This window comes from Taeniopygia guttata, chromosome Z (genome assembly GCF_048771995.1).
Source record: "Taeniopygia guttata chromosome Z, bTaeGut7.mat, whole genome shotgun sequence".
NCBI lineage: Eukaryota > Metazoa > Chordata > Aves > Passeriformes > Estrildidae > Taeniopygia > Taeniopygia guttata.
In genome coordinates this window covers 54,872,534-54,894,720 of record NC_133063.1, presented here as the reverse complement: position 1 = coordinate 54,894,720, position 22,187 = coordinate 54,872,534, and the positions used below count along the sequence as shown (strand labels likewise).

At 38.7% G+C, this 22,187-nt stretch overlaps 1 protein-coding gene across 1 annotated transcript; it reads left to right on the top strand.

Moving 5' to 3' along the window:
- The first annotated feature begins 2,346 nt into the window (after positions 1-2,346).
- CDC20B (cell division cycle 20B) lies at positions 2,347-21,530 on the top strand. Its single transcript, XM_072922834.1, is given in 14 exon segments — positions 2,347-2,518; positions 4,583-4,693; positions 8,153-8,265; positions 8,551-8,654; positions 11,284-11,400; positions 12,836-13,005; positions 13,696-13,709; positions 13,928-14,002; positions 16,479-16,530; positions 16,533-16,710; positions 17,444-17,504; positions 17,666-17,791; positions 18,563-18,635; positions 21,391-21,530. Coding segments are annotated over 14 exon segments (1,506 nt in total).
- The last annotated feature ends 657 nt before the right edge of the window (positions 21,531-22,187 follow it).

The window sequence follows — 22,187 nt, the reverse complement described above, 5'->3', positions numbered from 1 at the left end:
ACAGATAGCTGTGTAATACTATATTCAGCACATGGAGCAGAGAGAAACTCTTGGTAATAGGCTGTCAAAAAGGAAGATAATATAATGTGGATTTAAAATTTTTTTTTTTTTTTTTTTTTTTTTTTTTTTTTTTTTTTTTTTTGCATTGAGAGTGGGGATGATAATGGAAAATGGGTTGCTTTCTGAATTGCTACTGGCTACCTGGCAACGAGTTGTACTGAGATTGAAGGTATGCATGAGAGAAGAATCAGCTGAAAAAGCCAAGCTCCTGTGGTGTTTTGTTGCTTGTGAGTCTCTGCTTACTCACTTTCCCTCCCAGTGCAAACTACCATTGAAGAGTAATTTCTGTCTCAGTTGGTTTTCTTTGTCACCCTGATTTTTAGCTGCACTTAGGTGATGCATTTTAAAGGATGGAAATAGAAGAGGCTTTTCTGAATGTAAAACCTGGAATCTGGTTGTTTCTTCCTTTTTAGTGAGTTCAGCATTACTACCAGTATCATTGATTTGTACAATATCATAGTGGTATGTTCAACTCTTTCTATAATCTCTAAATAGTCAAAAACAGCATTCATTTTGTTTAACAAGATTATAGGAACAATTTCACACTGTACTACAGAACAGAGGGATGCTTGGGAGACACTGTGAAATTTCAGTATTTGTATATGAGGACATGTTAGGCTTTGTCTCTGCCTGGCAGTGAGGCCTGTGAGCATGGTCATGGTGTTTTGATGGTAGGGAAGAAAACACACCGACTTCTGTGCTGAAATGAACAAAGCTGTACTCAACAAGCAAGCACAGGTGACTAAGCTGACCTTAAAGGCAAGAACAAATGTGTTTGGTTACAGAAAATCCATCCAACATCCTGATGTCTAAGCTACATCTCAAGTGTTTGCAATTTGCATCTAATATTATTTCAGAACAAAATAAAACAAATTAATAAAACTTAATATATTATAATCCTGGTGTACCTAATAATTACCCAGAAGCCCATTGTATTAACTGTGTCTCCTTTAGTTACTCTCAAATAAAACCTTGTTCAAAATCTGTCTGGAAACCAAAACATGTTGTTTAATATTGTCTGGGCTCTTACATTTTAAGTCGTGATAGTTTTTCAGGTTTTAGGGTTTTCTGACACAAATTGCTCTATGAGTGAATTTGAACAAATGCAAATAAAAAGACCAATTTAATCTTTACTTAGTAGCCCTTAAGATATTAAAAAGTACAAGATAACATTATAAGTAATGACATGAGTAAGTGCAGTGGTGGTAAGAAGGTTCAGAAATCAGAAGAGATCTAAGTCCTTTTTTATGGGTGGAGATCAGAGAACTTGCCTGGTTCCAGGCAGACAACCAGTCCCTCTCTCAGGAACCACCAGACCCCTAAACCTATGTTGCTATGTGGCTGAAAGTGCCTTAGATGGTCAAAGGCCAGTGATGTAGTGATTTAGTGCATAAGTGACACAAATGTAGGTTTTTTGTTTGGTTTTGGTTTTGGTCTTTTATTGTGATTTTTTTCTTCCCTGCCACGGGCTTTCTGTCGGGATCCATGGTATTGATGATTCCGAGATTGTATAAAATCTCTGTCTTTCTGCCCCGTTGCCAAAGAAGAAGCCATAATTTGTCTGTTCTGTTTTCAAGGTTGTTTATTCTGTTTATCTCTAACATGTTCTGCTGCCCTGCCGCAGGTCTGTCCTGCAGGGCAGCGTGTGGGGCTCTGCCTCTCAGTGGGATGGTACAAACATTATATACCAGAAACTACGTGTGCTATATTTACAATAATGTGCAATATCTATCATCTACATTGAACAATGTGTCCCCAGCCTAAGTCAATAGAAAAATGCCAACACCACAGTGAAACATGGAGGACATGAAGAAGGAGGAAAAGGACAAGACACACCCAATTTCCTCCATCTTGTCCCCTTTGAACCCCTAATCTAGAAACCTAAAATTTTACTTTTGCACCCATGTCACACTTAATTATTACTCATATCAAACACTCAGAGCTGGTAATTCATCCTGTAAGATTGAAAACTCTTTTCCATGGACAGAGATCACAGCCAGTGCCTCTTGGGGCTCTGTACAGGGGGGTTCCTGACCCCTGCCAGGGTCCCAGGCCCTCCAGGGCAGCCAGAGGGAAGCCCTGGATTCCCACAGCTTTCTGTACTAGTGTTGATTCAGCTATACATATCTGAACAGAAACATTTGATTTGCACTATTTTCCTCTGTCTGCTCACTCTTGGCACGTTTGACTGCCTGCTGGAGCTGTGCTCAGGCCAGCATCCGCGGCTGCTGCTCTTAGGCAGGGGCACGGCAGAACTAAAACCAGCGCGAACTAGAACAGGCTGACATGAAGCCTTGGCTAGTCTGGGTTTTTGGTGCCGTGTCGTGCGTGCAGGTGGCAGGCTGGGAGTGGACAGGGCGCTGCAGTTGGAAGCGCCCGGTGCGGCGGAGGCGCGGCGCTGCCGGCACACGATGGCAGCGGCTCCGCGGAGCCCCGGAGCAGCGGCACGCCCCGCCAGGTCAGCGGCAGAGAAACACGACCATGCGGAGGATGGCCTCCGGCAGGGATTTATGAAAGAACCTGAGGCAGAGCCTTTGTGCGAGATGAGCGTCGGTGTTTCTCTTCTCCCGCTGCCGAGGGTCCAGCAGTGCAGACCTGCAGCCTGTTGCACAGGCTGCCCAGGCAGAGCAATCTCCAGGACAGCATCCGCTCATTTTTAAAATTTACACTGAAGTACTGGAGCAAGTCCAGAGGAGGGCAACAGGGCTGGTGATGCGTCTGCCGCACAAATCCTGTGAGGAGCAGCTGAGGGACCTGGGGGTGTTTATCCTGGAGAAAAAAAAGGAGGCTCAGGGGAGACCCTGTCACTCTCTCCAACTGCCTGAAAGGAGAGTGTGGCCAGGTGGGGGTCGGTCTCTTCTTCCAGGCAACCAGTGTCAGGACAAGAGGAAATAGCCTCAAGCCATTAGGTCTAGGTTGGACATTAGAAGGAATTTCTTTACAGAAAGGGTGATTACACATGGGAATGGGCTGCCCAAGGAGGTGGTGGAGGCACTATCCCTGGAGGTGTTTAAAGAAAGACTGGGCATGGCACCTAGCACCATGGTCTATTGACGCGCTGGTGTTAGGTTATATGCTGGACTTGATGATCTCCGAGGTCTTTTCCAACCTAACTGATTATGTGATTTTCTCACAGGAACATGCTGCTGTCGTGAAAACTGTGCCCATGGCTCCCCTTCCCAGTGTGCAGACAGCTTAGGGCAGCAGGCTGTATAGACAGCTGAGACTAAGTGGGGTGAAATGAAAGAGGAAAAAACAGATATCATTCTTAGCCAAGAAGTGTCTTTGGCAGACTAGCCTTTTTATTTGCTGTGATGTGGGATGCACAGGTATGGTTTTAAGTTCCAATGGACTGCAAGAAGCCGCAGAGTTGTCACCAGCACCTTCACGTCTGGAAAAGTTATCAGCAATTGACAGAAGGGCAAGAGAGCTCATAGAGGCTTCTCATTTGCTTCCTTCTGCTTCTCCTTTATGGTATGTGCAGCTCCTGCAGGCCCAGTCATAACTACAGAACAGTCTGGAGGACTGGAATTGGTGTGGTGCACACCCATGGGAGGAGGAATTTCCTTGTGTGGTTGTTTCTTCTCAAATGCCTAAGGATTAATGAATTGACAAAGGGACACTGCCCAGGGGACACCCACACTCTACTCACCTTAGAAGAGATCTACTAGAGGGCCATTCAGAGCGCAGACCGAACTTCCAGTACTCTGAGTCCGTCTGGAGGAGACATGATTCTAGGGGAGGCTGTTTCTCTCCGTCAGCAACAGAGGGAGCTGATGGAACGTCGAATGAGCTTTGAGAGTGCTCACTCCTGCTTCCAGCAGTGCTAGCGGAAAGTGGGGAAGGCTTTGCATGCTGCATGTCCACAAAGGGCATCCTGGAAGATGTAGGGAGCTTTACACTGTTGAATTCTTGATTAATAATTAAAATATTTAGAAAACGAATAAAAGATGCTCCTAAGTGTTCTGGGCATGTTCCTATGATTATGGTCACAAAGTTTAATTCTATTTTTTACTAAGGAGAATACCAGAGCTTTTCAGTAATGAATGCTTAGGTCTAAGAAACTCTGGCACTAAAACAGTCTGAAGTCTTTCCGTCTTCTAGAACAAAGTTCTGCTTGCTCCCTCTACAAGCAGTGGTGAAAGCCTGTATGATCCTGGGAAATTAGATGTCAATTTTCTAACAAGCAGGATTTTCTGTAAGTAGTCAATAAACCTAAGGCCTGACATCAGCTGCAGTAGTAAACAGGCATTCTTTATAAAGGGAATGATCAATCTGATCTTGTTTAGACATCTCTTTTAGGATAAAATAAATAGTGCAGTAGAAATATCTCTATTTCTCATTGACAAAAGGAAAGCAGGGTGACTGCTCCAAATATCAGTATTTGTACTGTCCCACTTAGTGTGCAGATCTGCTTTCTGAGTACTGTTCTTATGCAATCAGAGTTATTCTAAAAAGAGCTTGACATATATTCCCATGCATATTTTTAAAAGGAATTTTTTCCATTAAAACTGTTTTCCAGTAACACCTCAGGTGCTTAAGAAACTCTCTATCATGAAAACTACTCTATCTAGCAGTCATGCTGCAGCAGGTTTGGAAGGAAGGAATAACAGGAGAGCTGAAACAGAAAAGTAATAGGTGAGTTATGTCATATTCAAATGCACAGATGGGATATTTGCTTTTCTGATGTGGTTTTTTACTTTGTCTTTGGCTTGGAATCAGTTATGAGGATACTACCTTATTGACATGGATAACAGTAACACGAGAATGTCCATTTAGGAAACATCTGCTGGACAAAAGTTAGGAGTAACTTTTTTGTCATTTATTTGATTTTGCTTTTCTTCTTTTTCTCTAGGCTACTGTCATGTAAAATAAAATCAAAACTAAATGAATGAAGCCCCCAAGATGGGTTTGTTACCTCTGAGAGAAAGCATACATTGTAAGAAAAATGCATGAAGAACATGAATGACTCAGTTTTCCACTGGCTTTAACAAGCACTGTGTGTGAGGAAGATAATTGCTTCAGTTCTTCAGGATGTAGTTGATGATTTTGTCATGCAGACAGAATGAGGTGCTATGAAAAAAAATACCAAAAAGTACCTTTCTGAGAATACTGTTGTTAAAATAGGTGGTCAGATTTTGGTCAATGTTGAAAGAATACAAGGAATCTGCTTAACATGTGAAACAAGGACCTCAGAACACTTCCTGTTTAAGTGTTATTTTCTATTGCTGTACATTTTATCAGTTTATTTTTTGTAATGAATACTGGAACACCATTTTTTACTTTTTTAGGCAGTATCCATGCCTTTTTGAGACATAAATCTATGCTTAATCTACCTGCTTTCATAAGTGAAGAAGCTTCTCTTCACTGGAAAATTGATTTCTTGTGTGAAGCATTGGTACTTGCATTAGAAAATCTATTACCATAATATGACAGTCAAAATCTCTTCTCTACTTTACTGCTATCTCCTTGTGACTGTTCAAATGTTAAGATGGAACTCTTTAGTCAGGGATTACACTTTCTCCTGTTCCTTCCTTCCTAGGACTGCACCAGTTCCAAAGTTGATTTGAAGATGTTAATAGCTGTCTTCACATAATTACTCTTTTGACCATAACTATTGAGTAAGCTTGTTTCAGAAGTGCATACCTAATGTCTTTGTTATAGCATTTTATAATCTTTAATTCACGTCACTGAGAAGTTTCTGTGATGGTATTAAGTTGAACTTCTGAAAAAAGGAGGTGATGTCAGCATTGATGGACTAATTAGGGATGTTGTCTGATGCTTTGTAGTAGTTGTACTCTTGAACATCTCTGGATGTCAGAAAGAGACCATGCTTTTATACCACTCTGGGAAACCTGATTCTTGGGACAGTCACTTAATTTTCTTGATAAATGAACTAGTCTTGAAATTCTTCCAGCAGAGGAAACTGTGTTTTCTTTTCTCTTGCTCTTCTCCATCAACTGATTGGAGAGTCAGTAAATTTTAAATCTCTTAAAATAAACAACTCAATTGTTTTAATAGTCTTAGGTCAACCTAGCCAACAGAGAAATTGAATGTAACTACTCTTTTTTTTTGATGAGATGATAAACTCTTTCCATGAAGTAATGTACAGAAAACATTTTTTCTTATAATAGAACATCTTTTAGAATATGAGTATGTGTTGGTTCTGTTCAAATAGAGTCATAGAATTATTTGGGTTGGATGGGACATTTAAATATAATCAAGTCCAAACCACCTGCAATGATGAGGTCCATTTGCAACTTGATCAAGCTTCTGAGAGCCCTCTCCAGCTGGGCCTTGAATGTTTTCAGTGATGGGGCATCCACCACCTCTTCAGGCAACATATTGCACTGCTTCACCACCCTCATTGTAAAAAATCTCTTCCTTACACCTAGTGTCAATCTCCCCTCCTATAATTTAAAACCATTACTTCTTGTCCCATCACTGCAAGCCCTGCTAAAAGGTCTGTACTTCTCTTTATTATCAGCCCCTTGTAAGTATTGAAAGGCTATAATAAGGACTCCCCAGAGCCTTCTCACCTTCAGGCTGAACAACCACATCTCTCTCAGCCTGTCCTCAGAGAAAAGTGCTCCAGCTCTCTGATCACTTTTGTGGGTCTGCTCTGGACCCATTCCAGCTGGTCTTTCTTGTGTTGAAGGCCTCAGAGCTGGACACCACATTCCAGGTGGGATCTCACCAGAGTGGAACAGAGAAGCAGAATCACCTCCCTTAATTTGCTGGCCACATGGTTTTTGTGCAGCGCAGGATACAATTTATTTTCTGACTGCTCATTTCCATCAACTCGTGTCCAGCTTTTAATCCATGTGTGCCCTCAAATCTTTCAGTGCAGGGCTGCTCTCAATCTGTTCATCACCCAGGCTATGCTGATACTGAGGCTACCCTGAGCCATGAGCAGCACTTTGAACTTGGCCTTACTGAACCTCCTGAGGTTCATATGGATTCTATGTGAACCTAGATTTATACTGTAACTTACAAGTAGAAATTGAGTTAGATCAAATATGTTCAGAGTTGTGGATCTAGGACTACAACCATTTCCTAAATTGTGATATGGACATCTTTGCAATACATTGTGGTGTGACCAAAATATAAGTTCTTCCTAAAACCATTTGAAAGTCAGCCTTGGCTAAAACTATATGAAAATCTACTTATCTTCTCAGATATAGTAATAAATGATTATATACTTTGTGCAGCCTGTTAGTATAAAGGAATGGGATCTGTTGAGAACAGTCTGTTGAAAATAGAATCTTCTCACATACCAGTGAGTGTGTGTGGTCTCTCTGTGAGACAGAATATTACTTCCTTGCATACACAATCAATTTTCCAAAGAAATGTCTGCACTAATTTTAGAGAGACACATATCCAAGTAATGTGATTAGCTTTCTGCCAAGTTGTCTGTGTATATCATACAGAAAATGCCTCTCAAAGCTGAAGATCTGCTGTAGAACAGCTGGACTATATAAAGGAGAAACACTTCTATTTTCCTTTTCCAGTTATGTTTTCCTAAGACATTTCTTGTCATGATTGCAGCAGGATTTTGAAAAAGAGTAACACAGATTGTAAATGGAAGGGCAGATTTCACAAACACTGGACAGAAAGTATGCACTAATCTTGAGTTGCTGATGAAAATATATGCTGTATTTCCACACTAGTATATATAAAGAATTAGAGAACAAACAGAAAATTGGCATCAGAGCATTCATCTCAGTGACCATTGTGAAGAAATGCATATTACTAGGAACTGATGAAGATATTCCTGTCCTGTATGAGCTGATCTGAGTCTTTGAATCTTGGTTCAAGACCTAATGATTCAGTTCTCCATTTCCTTATTTTTGCTGCATCATCTCTTTCCTTCATATCCAAGGAAATACTAATGTAATTTTTAAGATCATATTCCTCAGAGATACCTTGTATCTATGTTCCACTTTGTATTGTAACACTGGTTTAGGGAATGGGATCATGGAGTCGAGTGTCTGTGAGCCTGGTTAAAGGGAGGACTCTGACATCCAGGGGTGTCATGCTGTAATCAATGGCCCTGCACTGTATGCACCACGGAACTGCTCTTCCCTCGCAGGTAGATTTATTGACAGCATCCAGGAAACATCATTGCAAGCTCATAACACTAGCCCAAATGCCAGTTCAGAAGAGGACAAGAGGTACCCCCAGGCAGTAATTCCAGATGTACAGGTTTGGACCTTCTTCCATTGCTAATGTGGCCTTGTTCAAACAGCTTTGTTAAAGTGTGTGTGATCATTAGCAGTGAAACCGTGCTTTATGGAAAGAAAAATGTCTCAAGTCTCTAGGTTAGAGCAATATGATTTGAATAAGATTTGATATTCTGTATTTGTTGTTAATTTCTCATCCCAGAGACTGGATGTTTTGAGGTTTTTATGTAATGACTGTTGAGTCCTTTGATGGGATGGTGTTATCCACGATACTTAAATCTGTTTTTCAAATGTCTTCTTAATTCAGTCATATTTTCACTTCAGTTTAGCTTCCAATGATTCAGAGGTTGGATATAGCATTGTAGAAAATGGTGATGTGAAGGTCTGGGAAAATATTAGTTGCATCTGGAAAGGTATGTTCCAATTTTCAGGCACACTGAACAATAAGATAGTACAGTGTACATTTACACTGGGAAAGCAAGTTCATCTACCTCTTCCAGTGAGTGTTACAGAATAATACAAAGTGGCTGAGAGCTACCTGCCTACAGCTATTTCTAGAATTCTCACAACCTCTGAACACATAGTATTCCAGCTTTTTCAGTGTGGTTAACTCCTAGCATTTTACCTATTGGCTCTCCTTTGGCCCCCATCTGATACACTGGTGGTCCTAAAACATTAATTTCCTTTAGAAACAGTATAGGGTTGTGCTGTGGAAGGGGCAGGGAATATATATTATATGGACTTTTGGGTACATGAAAGTGCAAGGCATGTGGAGATAGTAGAGTTTTGTTACACTTGCCTGTAGGGAAAGGTCAGACTTTTCTGAGCACTGCTGCTGGTTTCATCTGTGGGGGAGTTGATTAATATACCATGTAAAATATCCTATGAATGACTGGCCATTATGTGGTATGAATGGTCAAGTAATTTGAAAACAGAGGGACTCTGAAGAGATAACCTGTGAAATTATACAGGGATTCCCATACTTATTTGAGTGTGAGACAGTTTATTAATTATCAGACTAATATTTTGGTGTCTTCTGTCTTGGACAGATGATTTGTTTTAGCGCTCTGGCTGTTTCTCTTTATGAAACTGGATTTCACCCCTTGTAGAAGAAATTGGTGTTTATGTGATAAATTTGTATTTTCTTTCATTGCTTTCCTCAGTGCAAATAAACCTCATTTCAGAGCAGTTAATAGCAACAGTATAGGGATAAATCCCAGTGCTTTTTCCCCTTGATAACAAATTAATGTAGGCTTTAAGAATACCAGGTTTGATGCCACCCACCTACTTGTTAATTGAGTAGTTTGATGGTAAGTACTGACTTGATAAGTACTGACTACTTATCACTTCCTGAGTCTCACTTTGAGAATTGACTCAGGCATGTGAGCACCAAATCTCAACGGAAGTCAGTGATCTTCACTACTACCCAGGCAAAATAACAAAATGGCACAATGAAATTTAATTTCCACTAAGAAATGCATGTTAATATATGCCTGTTATGCATATTAACATGCCTGATAAGCATATTCATGTACCCATGAAGTAGGTGAATAGAGTTGAAAGGGTTACCAGTATAATTTGGGGTAGATTAATTACTCATAAGAGAAGAGAGTCCTGAAATGAGTTAGAGATGATTTCATCTCTTACTGTCATTTTGTATTACCAGCTACCAGCATTAAAGAAGAAAATGATAAAATTTCAGAAGTATTACCATTCATTGAATAGGAACAATTATTTGCCCTAAATTTCTTGAATTATTTTATTGGTGGGATTCAGAAAGTCTTTGAAAAATTTTGAAAAGTAATAAAAAATCTAGATATTAGAAGTATATATTTTTTTTCTGTAGTGCAAAGTTTCTTTTCCTTTTTAGGGTTAGAATGCAGTGTTACAAATCCCATTGTGCATATCTGAGGTCATTCCTGCTAACCTTAATTAACTCCACAAAATTTTAGACAAAGGAAAAATAGCTGTAATCTACTTGCTCATCTTCAGGAAGAAAGAATACCACAGCTGAGAGGAGAAACATTTGCTGTCTGTACAACTGAATTTTGGGACAGGGGATAAGGTTAAGGACAGAATATGGAAGGGATGCATGATGTAAATTTTTCACAACTGTCATTGAAATTTTATATAAGATGTGTATGTGCATATTTACAGAGTACAAATATTTTATCAGTGTTGAATTCTTTTTTGAACCACAGAGGTTAGTTGTAGAGATAAATATCTCTATTTATTACAGATAAATATCTCAATTCTGCCCTTGAAACTTTTAAGACTCATTGTAATTACTACTCTCTGGGGAATAATTTGAAGAAGGAAATTAAAACACAGACAAAATTGCAAAAATGGGGGTCTTCAGCATTCTGCTCTATACACTATAGCAATGTAATTTCTTATATATAAAAATCAAGCATTAAATTATTCAAAGTGCTAATGATGTGTCTTTTTCTTTCATAGTGCTGAAGAGTCTTTGCAGCCTAACGTAGACAGTGACCACAAAAGAAGACTCTTCTTTCTCACACCTGTATTGGCTTTTGTTTCTTGTTACTGTGTTGTCATGAGCTTAGTGTGGTGTGATCAAAGAGTGCTTGTTCTAAAAACCTTTTCCTGTGGTTAGTTGTCGGTGGGGCAGACATCTGGGGGGAAATAAACCCCAGAGAGTAAAACAATTAATTACTGTATGAGGGGGTTTTGGGATGGGAGAGCACACAGGAACAGATCTGTTACAGCAAATTCTTGCAAAAATAAGGCAAAAAAAGAGAAAAACCACCATATTTTATATTAATCATTAAACAAAACATAGTGGAACCTATTCTCAGCTCTACCTAACTGAATGCATGGAGGTTTCAAAAAGCTGGTGAAATATGGTTTCTACCTAGTCCAGTGTGTCTAGTGTTTTGAGCCTACCCAGGATAAATTAGGCCTTTCAAGCCTCTGAACTGTGTAGAGGCAAATATAATGAGAATGTGAAAGGGTTTGGCCTCAGAAAAAATGGTGCTGTTTTGTATTACTGATTTGTATGTGATGAATTTTTAAACACGGGATGTCAAGAGGGGACCCAAAATGAGTTTTGGAGTGTTACCACCATGAAGCCATTCACACTTTTGCAGCAAGAAGTGAAGCTTCATACTACTGGCTGATGCAACGATTACTCTAAGTTAATTCCTCCGATGTGTTGTTTTTTCACAGACTGTGAATTCTTCTGTGTGTTTCAATAAAGATGATGATATGTCCTCTTCACATAAAATGGAAATGCTGCAGGACATAACTCTCATACAGCTTCCTTCAACTATAGATCTCAATAAAACTTTCAAGTCAAATAGATCTACCTCCACTTAAAATCAGGTTAAACGTTTCAGCAATCAGCCTTGGCCATCTAGTAGCCAGTAGCCACAGCAGCAGTTTCATTGGGTGGACTTTGAAACATTCTTTTTTGGAAGACAGCAGTGACATAGTTTGTGGTTTGGGTGACGCCTTCTAAATTCTCATTTATATCTTTTTGGAGAGGAGGCAAAACCAGAGAGAGGTGTCTCTGGTTCCAAAAGTTATGTATGAACACACATAAACCTCAGGTCTGAAGATTTTGAGCACTTCATAAGATCTAACAAACGATTTATGTGTATGTGTTTATAATTGTCCCAGGGAAGGTTTTTCCAACATACTTTTGTGAGTGTCCATGGATATAGATGAACAGGATAAAATTTTGTTGGTATGATATACACTGATAATGCACAAGGTATGTCCCAAGATTGACAACATTAACAACAGTGGTCTATGGAAATTATTTCTGCTGCAACAGTCAGGTCTATAATTAAACAGGCTGATGGATTCAACTGCTCTCCAGAGAAATTTCAGTTACCAAAAAATGATGCCAGACCTTGGATTATGGTAGCACATTCTGTGCTTCAGGGGTCATGCAAAATGAGAATGTCCTGGTTTGGTATTAAATGTTGCACACAGCAATCTGCTGCTGACCTACATGATATAACAGGGTGTTCTGAAGCTAATTATTGCAATGATTTCTTTTGCAAGTGCAATGCGCCCAGCATAAGGGACAATGGAAGCAGTACTCCCATCATACATTTACTGAGCAAGCCCTGAAGATGAGAAGCAGAATTTCCTTAATAACTTTTTGCATTTCCCCTACCATCTGCAGCGTAAATGTTATCATTATCTCAAAGATGGTGGACAAACTGCACCATATGTCTTTCTGTCAAACTGTCCTATATCTTTCTCAGTCACAGGAAAACACAAGGTGTTTTTGGGTCTGTATCTGTCGGAGAAGGAGCCTCATTTCTGGTGGAAGAAATTAGGATGAGTGATAAGGCAATGTAAAATACCGTGTGAGAGGTTAAAAAATTATAGTGGGTAAAGTGTAACTTGGATGCTGCTGTGCAAACATACACATTTGAGGAGACTAGACTTACAAAGACCTTACAGAAATATTCTCCTTCATCTAAGTGGAATGCTTGCCAGTAAAGGTTTCATAGAAGTGTTCTCTAGATCTTTTTCTATACTGTCTCTCCCCCAAACCATACTGCCCCTTCCCCCAGCTTATTATCTACTGATTTTTTTGCAGTAATTTTTACTAGCTTTCTTCTAGAGCTAAACATGCTGGGCTGGAGCCTTGAGAATTTCTTTGCTGTCACTCTAGGATCTGCTGCCCATATTTGGAATGGATGAACTCTACAAGCCGTTGAAGGCATTGATTTGAATTCCAATTCCAGACACATTTCATGTCTGGCTTGGATAAAAAAGGAATGTGGCTTGCATTTGGATCAGTGATGGAAAAGTGCAAATACTAGATAATTTACTTTTTTTGGTCTTTCCCCATTTTTAGCTAAACTGGCTACCAAACTATTTGATATTGATTTTTTCTTTTTTCTTTTATTTTTTTTTAACGGAAACAAATGGAAAAAGTTGACAGAAGAACACTGTAGAAAACATATGTAGCACTTCCTAGTATCATATTCTACCTTACTGAACATCCAGACCTAGTGACATCCAGAATTAGTTGTAATCTCATGTAATAGAACTTCTAAAACAAAAAAAGCTGATGACTGAATTAATAATTCAGTTTTCTAGTGACAATCCCGATTATTTTTCCATCAGTAAGAGGAACTCTCACTGAATTATTTTATTCAGAACAGGTTATGTTTTACTTGTACATCTTTTGCTAAGATCACTCTAGCTGTCAATGTCTTTAGAGTTCAATTCAAACCACTCCTCTTAGGTTCACATTTGAGAATTTGCCTTCAGTCTGATTATACACATATATGTGTACCTGTTGTTATGTGACATTACTACTAAAAAGAGGATTTTGTGTGACCACAGCTGAGGTCCTAGATAAGAGCTGGCCCTACGTCCTGCAGTCATGAGTAATCAATCTTAAGGTACTGAAATACAATGCTTCCATGTATGAACTCATAAAGACTGCTGTGTAAATAAATAGCTTTAAACTCACAGGTATGTACCCATTCAATTAAATCTGACTTCTGCATCATTGATAAAGGTGTTGAAAATTGGAAATATTCATTGTCTTACTTGAGAAATAAATGAGCTTAAAGTTTTCCTTATGTCAGTTCAGAACTGGGGAGTGGCCAAATTGTAAACAAATTAGGGGAATGAATTTTTATTTCTTCCTGCTGTCAAATTTTTATTTCTTGTTTGTTTTGGATTGGCAGTTGTGGAACATTGAAACTAGAAAGAGGCTGAGAAACATGTTTGGCCACCTGTCTGTAATTGGAGCTGGAATCATTGTATTCTGAGCAGGTGACTAGTAAAATCTATTCCCAGAAAGAACCTTGCTGCTTTTACTCAGGCAAATGTCCCATTCATTTTAGCTGATTTTCTTGGCTTTTTTCAAATGTGATTTACCTCTTCCCCCATCTCTCACCCATCTCAGAAATCCTTAGATTTATTGTATGACAGGAAAGCAGCCAAAGAGAATTTGACCTGTTTCTGCAGTCTCTGTTTCTTACTCTCCTTCCAAAAAACTGTCACCACTTGCAGAAGTTTACTATGCCTTGGAGACTGTGACTCTGGTTTTGTGCAAAGCCTGAGCTTGAAATAATAATTTTGTCTCCAGTGGGTCTGAACTTCAAATATCGTGACCTGGCCTGTGCTGGGGAAACAGTATGTAACTTAGATGGCCCCTCCACTCATATCAAGACTACATTTGTCTTTCCAAATGCACAGCAAAGCACAGCTATTAAGAGTTGCACACCTCTCTAGCTGTGTATTCCTTGCTTTCTGAAAGGAAAGGCCAGGTCTTTGCTATCTACAGCCCATGAAGGGATGGAGTCGTTGACCTTTGCATTGCCAAGAGTGTATTTTTTAGTAGTAAGTGAATATTTTGCATTTAAGTATCATTTCAGTATGTGGACTCAGATGACAAAGATCAAAAGTACTCTTGTGGTTTTTTTTTCATCCCACTTTCTGTTTCAGATCTTTGACTCACATGTGAAGGGGCTGAGGAGAGACTTGTGCATGATGAATGCTTCTGTGATTTTAAAATCATATGTTAGTGTTCTGTTTTACATAAACAGAAAGATAATAGCAAGGGTAGGTTTACTTCACTGTTAACTCACAATGAAACTAGTATCCCTTGGTAAGAGCAGCAGTGGTAGATTTATTTTGGCTTCACATGGTGCTCTGGTTGTGATTGTATGAGGTCTGTAAGGTGGAGGTACAAGGAGGTACAGGCATACCAGCTGAAAAAAACAGTTAATAAAATGCAGTTGCAATTATACTGTGTGGGTTAGGTTACAAGGATGCAAGTGTAACATCCTGCCAGTGCCAAGTGGCATAACCTCACTGCAGTAAGAAATAGTTTTGGCTCACATTCCCTCTTGGCCAGAGCAGTGAAAACAACAAGAACATTGGAGCAGAAATAGACAATAAAATTCAGTGTCAACCTGTGAACTACATTAAGTTGAGGTAACATTTATTTATTTTTCTAGGTTTGAAATTAACCAGATAATTCTAATATTAGGGCAGAGTTAAAATAACTGCACAAGGAGAAAAAATTACATGGAATTAATATTAATCGATACTAAAATTAGAGCAGCATTCTTACACTAAACTTTTCTATAGAAGTTTCCAAAGTATCAATTAACGTTGGGATTACATTGTAATTGTTGTGGTTAAAAATAGTCCAACAGCCCAGCATCATGAATCCATAAATAAATTTCGGTACCATAAAGTCCATTATACAAACACAACACAATGACATTTCTTGCAGTAGGTCAGGTTTGTGTGTGCATTTTTAGTTCTTCCAAGTATTTCAACATGTATCTGAAAAATCTTTAAGAGCCATTGTGGGAAAGTCTCCAGTTACCAACCCTTAGTAACATAATTAAAATCCTTAAATAAATCTATTGCAGTAATGTCAGATACCTGTTTCTCAGATACCCAGAAGGATTACATTTAACTTGCTGATTTTATTTCATCATACAAGTTTTAAGTGTGAATTTCAGCAAGAATCTCCTCTGATTTGTCATAGGATTAATGTAAGTAATATCCATAAAAAATTGTAAAATACATTGTAAGTTATTTTCAGGATTTTCAGTTCAACTCCCATATTAATGTGCAAAAGCCTTATCTAGGAGCTAAACTTAAACAGCAGCTGTGCTTCCAGAGTATTCCTTCCTGCCTTTGGTAGACTGATGATACTGGAACAGTGTATCAGACTGATGATACTGTAGAACAGTGAATCCAGTTCCTAGCAAGCAGCTGGGGCAACAGTGTCAAGCTTGGAGTGGGAGAGAGAAACGAAGCAAGAGAAGGGACAAAACCAAAGAATACATAGTAACTTGCCAGAAAGCCCTTTAGCAGTAGAACGTGGTTTTACACTGCCTGGTTGGTCGTGGAGTCATATTTGGCTTTGGCAAAAACTACCTTGTGGAAGGATTTTTCATGAAGAGCAGGAAATAGTTTACATTAAATGGCTCAGCAGCTGAGCAGAGTGTAGATTAGTGGCATAGACTTATGTTCATGGAAAAGAAACTTGAGAGACAACAGATACTCTGCCCAGCTGGAATGGTGTGGCTGCTTGGCTCCTTCCTGTTGTCAGTCAGGGTGTGCTTTGATAGTTGCTTTGTGTTTCCTCTTACTGAAACGCTGTTGTTCTGCAGACACGTTTCACTCTGATGTGTTTTGCTTCAGAAGAAACATAGTAAGTTGCTTTTAATGTTCCATTAACATTAAATGGATGCTGCCTTTTCTCGTCTGCAGTGGTTCACTGTGAGATTTGTCCATCACCATGAGATTCAGGTTGCTCAGCACCATGTTGTCAAAATAAACAAAGCATTTGCAACCTCTAATTGTCACTAGCCAACCTGTTGCTGGCAATTTGGTCTAGAGGTGGTACACTGAATATCTTGCCTAACAGCCTTGGGGTAAAGACACTGAAAACCATACTTCCTTTCTTAGCAGTTAAAGTATGTGAAGAAGGCATATTGCTCAGGTAAGTTTTCAAAGTAGCTTACTGATGTCTATTAGTTTCTTCTGTCTCTGATGCTATTAATTTTAAAACCAGTTCTCTTCATAGATAAGCTTGCTAGGGCTTTGATACTGGATTAGTAGGCCTTTATAAATATATTTCCAAACAGAAATAATGTTCATCATGTTTTCTTATATCTATGTACCTTCACAGAAAAGTTTGGTGGTGTAATAATTGCAAATCTGCAAAAGATATTTAGATTTGTGGAGTTTTGGAGAGCTACTTCTGCTGCAATTAAGTTGATATATGAGGTACCTTTTACCCTCCTGACCGTATTTTCATGTCATTGTTGGTGACAAATAACCTGAAGAAGGAAATTTTAAATGAAATTATTTAAGAGTCTTTATGTATTCCCTGTCTGTGTGGAAGACAGGTCAGGCAACAGTAATAAAAGGCAGGAGAGTCCAGTATTTACAAGCTGTTTGTTCTCCCAAAAGTATCAGAGGCTGGATAGTAGTGCTGGGGTTAAAAGGTCAGGGAAATTTATTGAAACATGTGGAACTGAGTTCTGAGAAGCTTTTCTTCAGGTAGATTCTGGGCCTTAGACATATCTTGGAAATACCCTGGGAGAAACCAGGTCTCTTGTAAGTCCTGTAGGCCACTTTGCTTAGACTTCATGATGGCTTGGCTTAGGCAGTAAGACACTGTCCTGCTCGGTTCTTCTAGTACTGACGTGTGAGTCTGTGGCCTCTGAAAGGCAAGCAGAGAAGCTGGAGTTTTATGAAGGTATGTGGGACAGTGTAGGCTATGAAACAAGGGCAAGGGAAGCAACATTTTGAGTTTTGGGATTCTACACTGCCGTGAGTGTACATTCTGGGTGCTTGTTCATTTTAACAGCTAGACTCCAAGCTAAAATGCCTTTGTTCTTCCATCTGACTTCCTAATCTATTCTTGCATCTATTTTCTTTTTATTTTTTAGACTATGACCTGGTGGCCTTGGCAGTCAAAAGTCCTTGTTACAGAAGGTGGAATGAAAGATGGGATTTTGTGTGTCTGGCACATGGATTGTGAGAAAATAATCCAAAGTGCAATTACAGATTCGCAGGTGAAATGATGAAATGTCTGCATACTTAGGCTATGTTCTTTTTATATAGCTCTGCTCATTTGGCAAACTCCCACTGACTTTGAGGGTGGTTCTGCAGCGAGAGGAACAGCAGGATTTTCTCTGTTTGTGCAATTTTGCTGCATTCAGCACCACCATGTGTGATTGACTCAGAAGCAGTTTGTTGTTTCTCATTCACCATTTCTGTCTCCATGCAGAAGTGATTGAAGAAGAGATAGCATAGAAGTCAGACAATTTTCACCATCTTTCCTTGCTGGCAATAATAGTTTTGACCAAAACTCTAAGTGCAGAGAAAATGCTGAAGTGGAAGAAAAATTCCCAGAGGACTGGGGTGAGGAGAGGTGTAAGAGTTAGAGAGAAAAACTTCTGCTTCTCTGGGAGTTAGAAACATCTGGGAGTTAGAATATTAGGAGACAGAGGAGCAGGTTCTCAGCTGTAGTAAAGCAGGATAACTTGGTTTGCTGGAGCTATTACAACCTAAATGAGGATGTGTTTTGATGGATTTTTTATACTAATTGGTTGTTACCATGTTTAGATAGGACAATAAAACAACTGTACTTTGAGGAATTGAAGATAATTAAATGACCCTTCTAAATAAACAATACTCTGCTGGGACTATTTCTCAGTAGCTTGTTTAAACATTGTAGATTAAATTTTAAATCTCTGAATGATGTATGTTAAGCCTTTCTGAAAACGAAAGCAGAATTTTAAATTACATTTCTTCCTTGATCTGGCTACCCAGTGAACTGATGATGGGATAACCTTCCTGGAAATCAGATGAAAATATGGAAGTATCACATGCTTGTCAATTAATCAGAATTCTATGGCAAGTATTTCTGTTATTTATCTGCCAAATAATTCTGGTTTTGCAAGGCAAGTACAGACCCTATGTAAAAAAAAAAAAAAACAAACCAGTAAGGAGCAGTCACATTTGTATTCATGTGCACAATCCTGATTCATAGGAGTGTAAAGGCTGACTTAATAAGACTGAGGTATAAATTACTTCTGTGAAAAGACTTGTTTTTAATGACGGGATTCTTTCCTATAATTCCTAAGGCCATGCCAGGTGCAGGATATGTATTTCCACCTCTTTCTAAGGCTGACTAAGCCAGGGTTGAATGTGTTTAATGCCAGGTGGCCTCCAGTGTGTTCTGGCTGATGACCTAGGCAATACAAACCAAATATTATTGCTTTTGCATCTCATGATGTAATGATACTGAACCAGCTTTCAAATGATGTCTAAAACAATTCTCCACGTGTTGTTTAGACATGTCTGTGCTTTAACAAAGGATTTTGCTGTGAAGAAATGTGGTGCAGTGTCTTTCCCTTGCGCCCTGTCACAGAAAATGGAGTTTCCTTATGGCTCTGTATTGTTCTATGGTGTTGTAGGGCTACACCATATGCAGAAGTTGTTTCTTGCTATTATTAAGTCTCCTTGTCTCTGGTGTTATTCACAAACAGAAAAGACCACACCATTGATACACAGACATATTCCTGCTTATGAAGACTCCTAATAAGTTACTATAGCAATTGAATATTAGAAAAAAAATGTGGATGTATCAAAAAATATGGTCAGAATAAATACTGTGATGGATGATTGTGACTTAGATGGTTCTAAGTCAACCTCAGACACCTTTTACCATGTAAGTTTTACACGCACAGAAACCATGTGACAAACTGTAACTGAATTTAATTTTTTAAGCCTCTTGCAAATGCTGAAGATCCCAGCTAAGAATGAAGACCTATCAGCAGCAGTTGAGCACATTAGTAATTAAGGTTGACTGTCACTTAGCATATCCAGAGCAGAATGACAACTGAAAGATAGTAACCTTTTTATAACACTTTTGAGATACTTCTGATAGAACTATGAGAGTAATTTACTAGAAAAGGAAAAAAGAAAAAGAATAATTTTGGATGTAATGTCCTCTCCTTAGGAAAGTTGTCTTAGATCAATGAAAACATACATGAAAGCAAAATATGTAATTGCTTTGAAAATTACCTGACCTGAACATGGTACTGAAACAATGAAAGAAACCCAGAAAATTCCACTCAAAAGCCATGTAAATGAATAATTTTAACTTGTCTGATTTCTCCCTAGTGCCCTCCACTGCTTTTTGGCTTAAAATATTAATCAAGTTTCAATCACTGTTTTGGATGTTCCAAAGATTACAACTCAACATCTTCCTTCAAAGTCATTACAGACACTGAACAGACACAGCATAAAAAATTCACTGAGTTTTAAAATCTCACTCCTAAATATTGATAAAGACTGTACATTTCAATAACTTGAGAAGGAGCAAAGCTAGAAAGTTGATCTCTGCTGAAATAATTTAGTGGTGTTGAAATTCAAGTAAAAAAGTTTAGCAGGAACTCATGTAGCTCAGCACCAAGACAGCAGGTATTTGCATTTAGTCATAGTGTTTCCAGAGAGCCACTCAGCTTCACAAATTAAGAGCAGACTTTGCATTGGCAACAGTCCTGTGGGCCTTCATCTTGTACTGCCGTTTCAGAGGGCTTTACAGTTCCCCACAAATTTATCCTTACAGTATCTTGGGATAGAGGAGTGCCATTCTCTTGTGTTCATGGAGAACTCAGGTACAAGTAGGAGGACACTGGTTGCTCACATTCATTTTAGCTGGTCACACATGATTTCTTACTTTCATGCTTCCTTTTAGGATGTGGTTTATCTAATCTGCTTTAGAAACTACTACCTAGAAGATTTTTTTCTCTTGGGGGTTTAGCTTACCAGTGTGATTGTCAGTAACTCATTCAACCAGAAAAGACAAAGTCCAGTAACTTCAAGGAAAAAGGCTTCAAATTTCTCTTGCTGCCATGTGCCTAAAAACCTCATGTGTTTTCTGGCATTGGCATAGCTCTCGAAGATACAAGAAGTCTTGTATCTCAAGATACCAGAATGAGGTAAATGCAGCTCTCAGGAGTCTCAATTTAATTCCAGACTCTTTCTACCTTCAGTTCAAATTCAGTGTCTGCTTGTGGGTGAGATTTTTGTACAACTGCATTAATGAGTTTGGTGTATTCTTTGTGGTGCTAGACTGGGTAGGTTTCTGCTTTCCGCATGTAGCTCTCAAGATGTACTACAACTGCAGAAAAACTCAAAACACAGTTCCACTAAATGGCTTAGAGGAGTTACTGTTAAAAGATCTCTTTAACAGTAATAAGTGAGCAGCTGGAGACAGTATCTCATTATTGTTGGATCAGCTGCTGCAAACTGTTTGCAGGGCCTATGCAGCCAGATGGAAAAGCTCAGCAGTGAAAGACATTACCAAGCACAGATGAGACTGACATTGTGAATGCATGTAGAGCAATAGTTCAGGTTCAGTGTGTCCCTTTGGCAGAAGTATCTCCTCAAAGTAGTGCAGACAGTTAAAGCCTACACCCTGATAAGTATATATTTCCTTCAGTTCCTTATAAATACAAAAACAGTCAATAGAGGATGATAGCTTCCCACATCCTATGCATCATGTTTCTCTGCTGAAGTAAAGTGGAATAAGCCATAGTGTGGGTGGTGAAGATGACTGGCATAATCTTTCCTTTTCTTTTGTACATGTTTTATTTTATAGGTCACAAAGGGAGAATCTTGCATATAACCCTGAGCTCAGATGAGATTAGGTTAATTTTTGTTGCAGAGGATAGGATGTCTTGTCTGTGAAAAAAATATGGGTCTGGGGAGAGCATGCACAGCAACAAAGATTTTCAGTAACAGTTATTTGAGCTCATTCTTGTGACTTTCTTTATTTTTTTTTTTTTCTTGAAAGTTAGTAATTAATGTATTCAGCCCATTAAATAATTCAAAATATGTCTTCCTTCCAATAGAAACATGGCAAAGGACAGTACAATGTATTTAAAATAACAAAATTTTCTTATCAGTCTATTATGTGAAATGTTAGTAGCTTGTCTTGTCCTAAAGGAAAAACATCCTAATTCTAAAGAATAATGTAATGCAGCATATTTTAATTATATTAGCAAACATGGAAGGAATCCAACCTGTGTAAAGCATGAGCATAAAGTGTTAGGTCCTGCTTTTATCTTTGGTTCTTGCAATAAATTTTACATTACCTTAGCGTCCCCATTGGTAACCACATACTAATTACTGTATATTGCCATGAATCATTCAAAGACTATGATGAGCAGAGACCAATTAAGGGGTCTGCCTTGTTCTGTGTATCACATAATTTGTCATATAGAATCTGTCTAAATTCTCCTAGAGTTCTAGGTTAAATATATAATGAAATAGAAATTATTTACAGGGAATTGCTTATTGTTTTCATAATTGTAATGATAACTAGCATAATTAGGAAAATGTCTTAACAGGATTTTTAATTGTTTCCTTTCCTTAAACCCATCAGCTATATTTGAC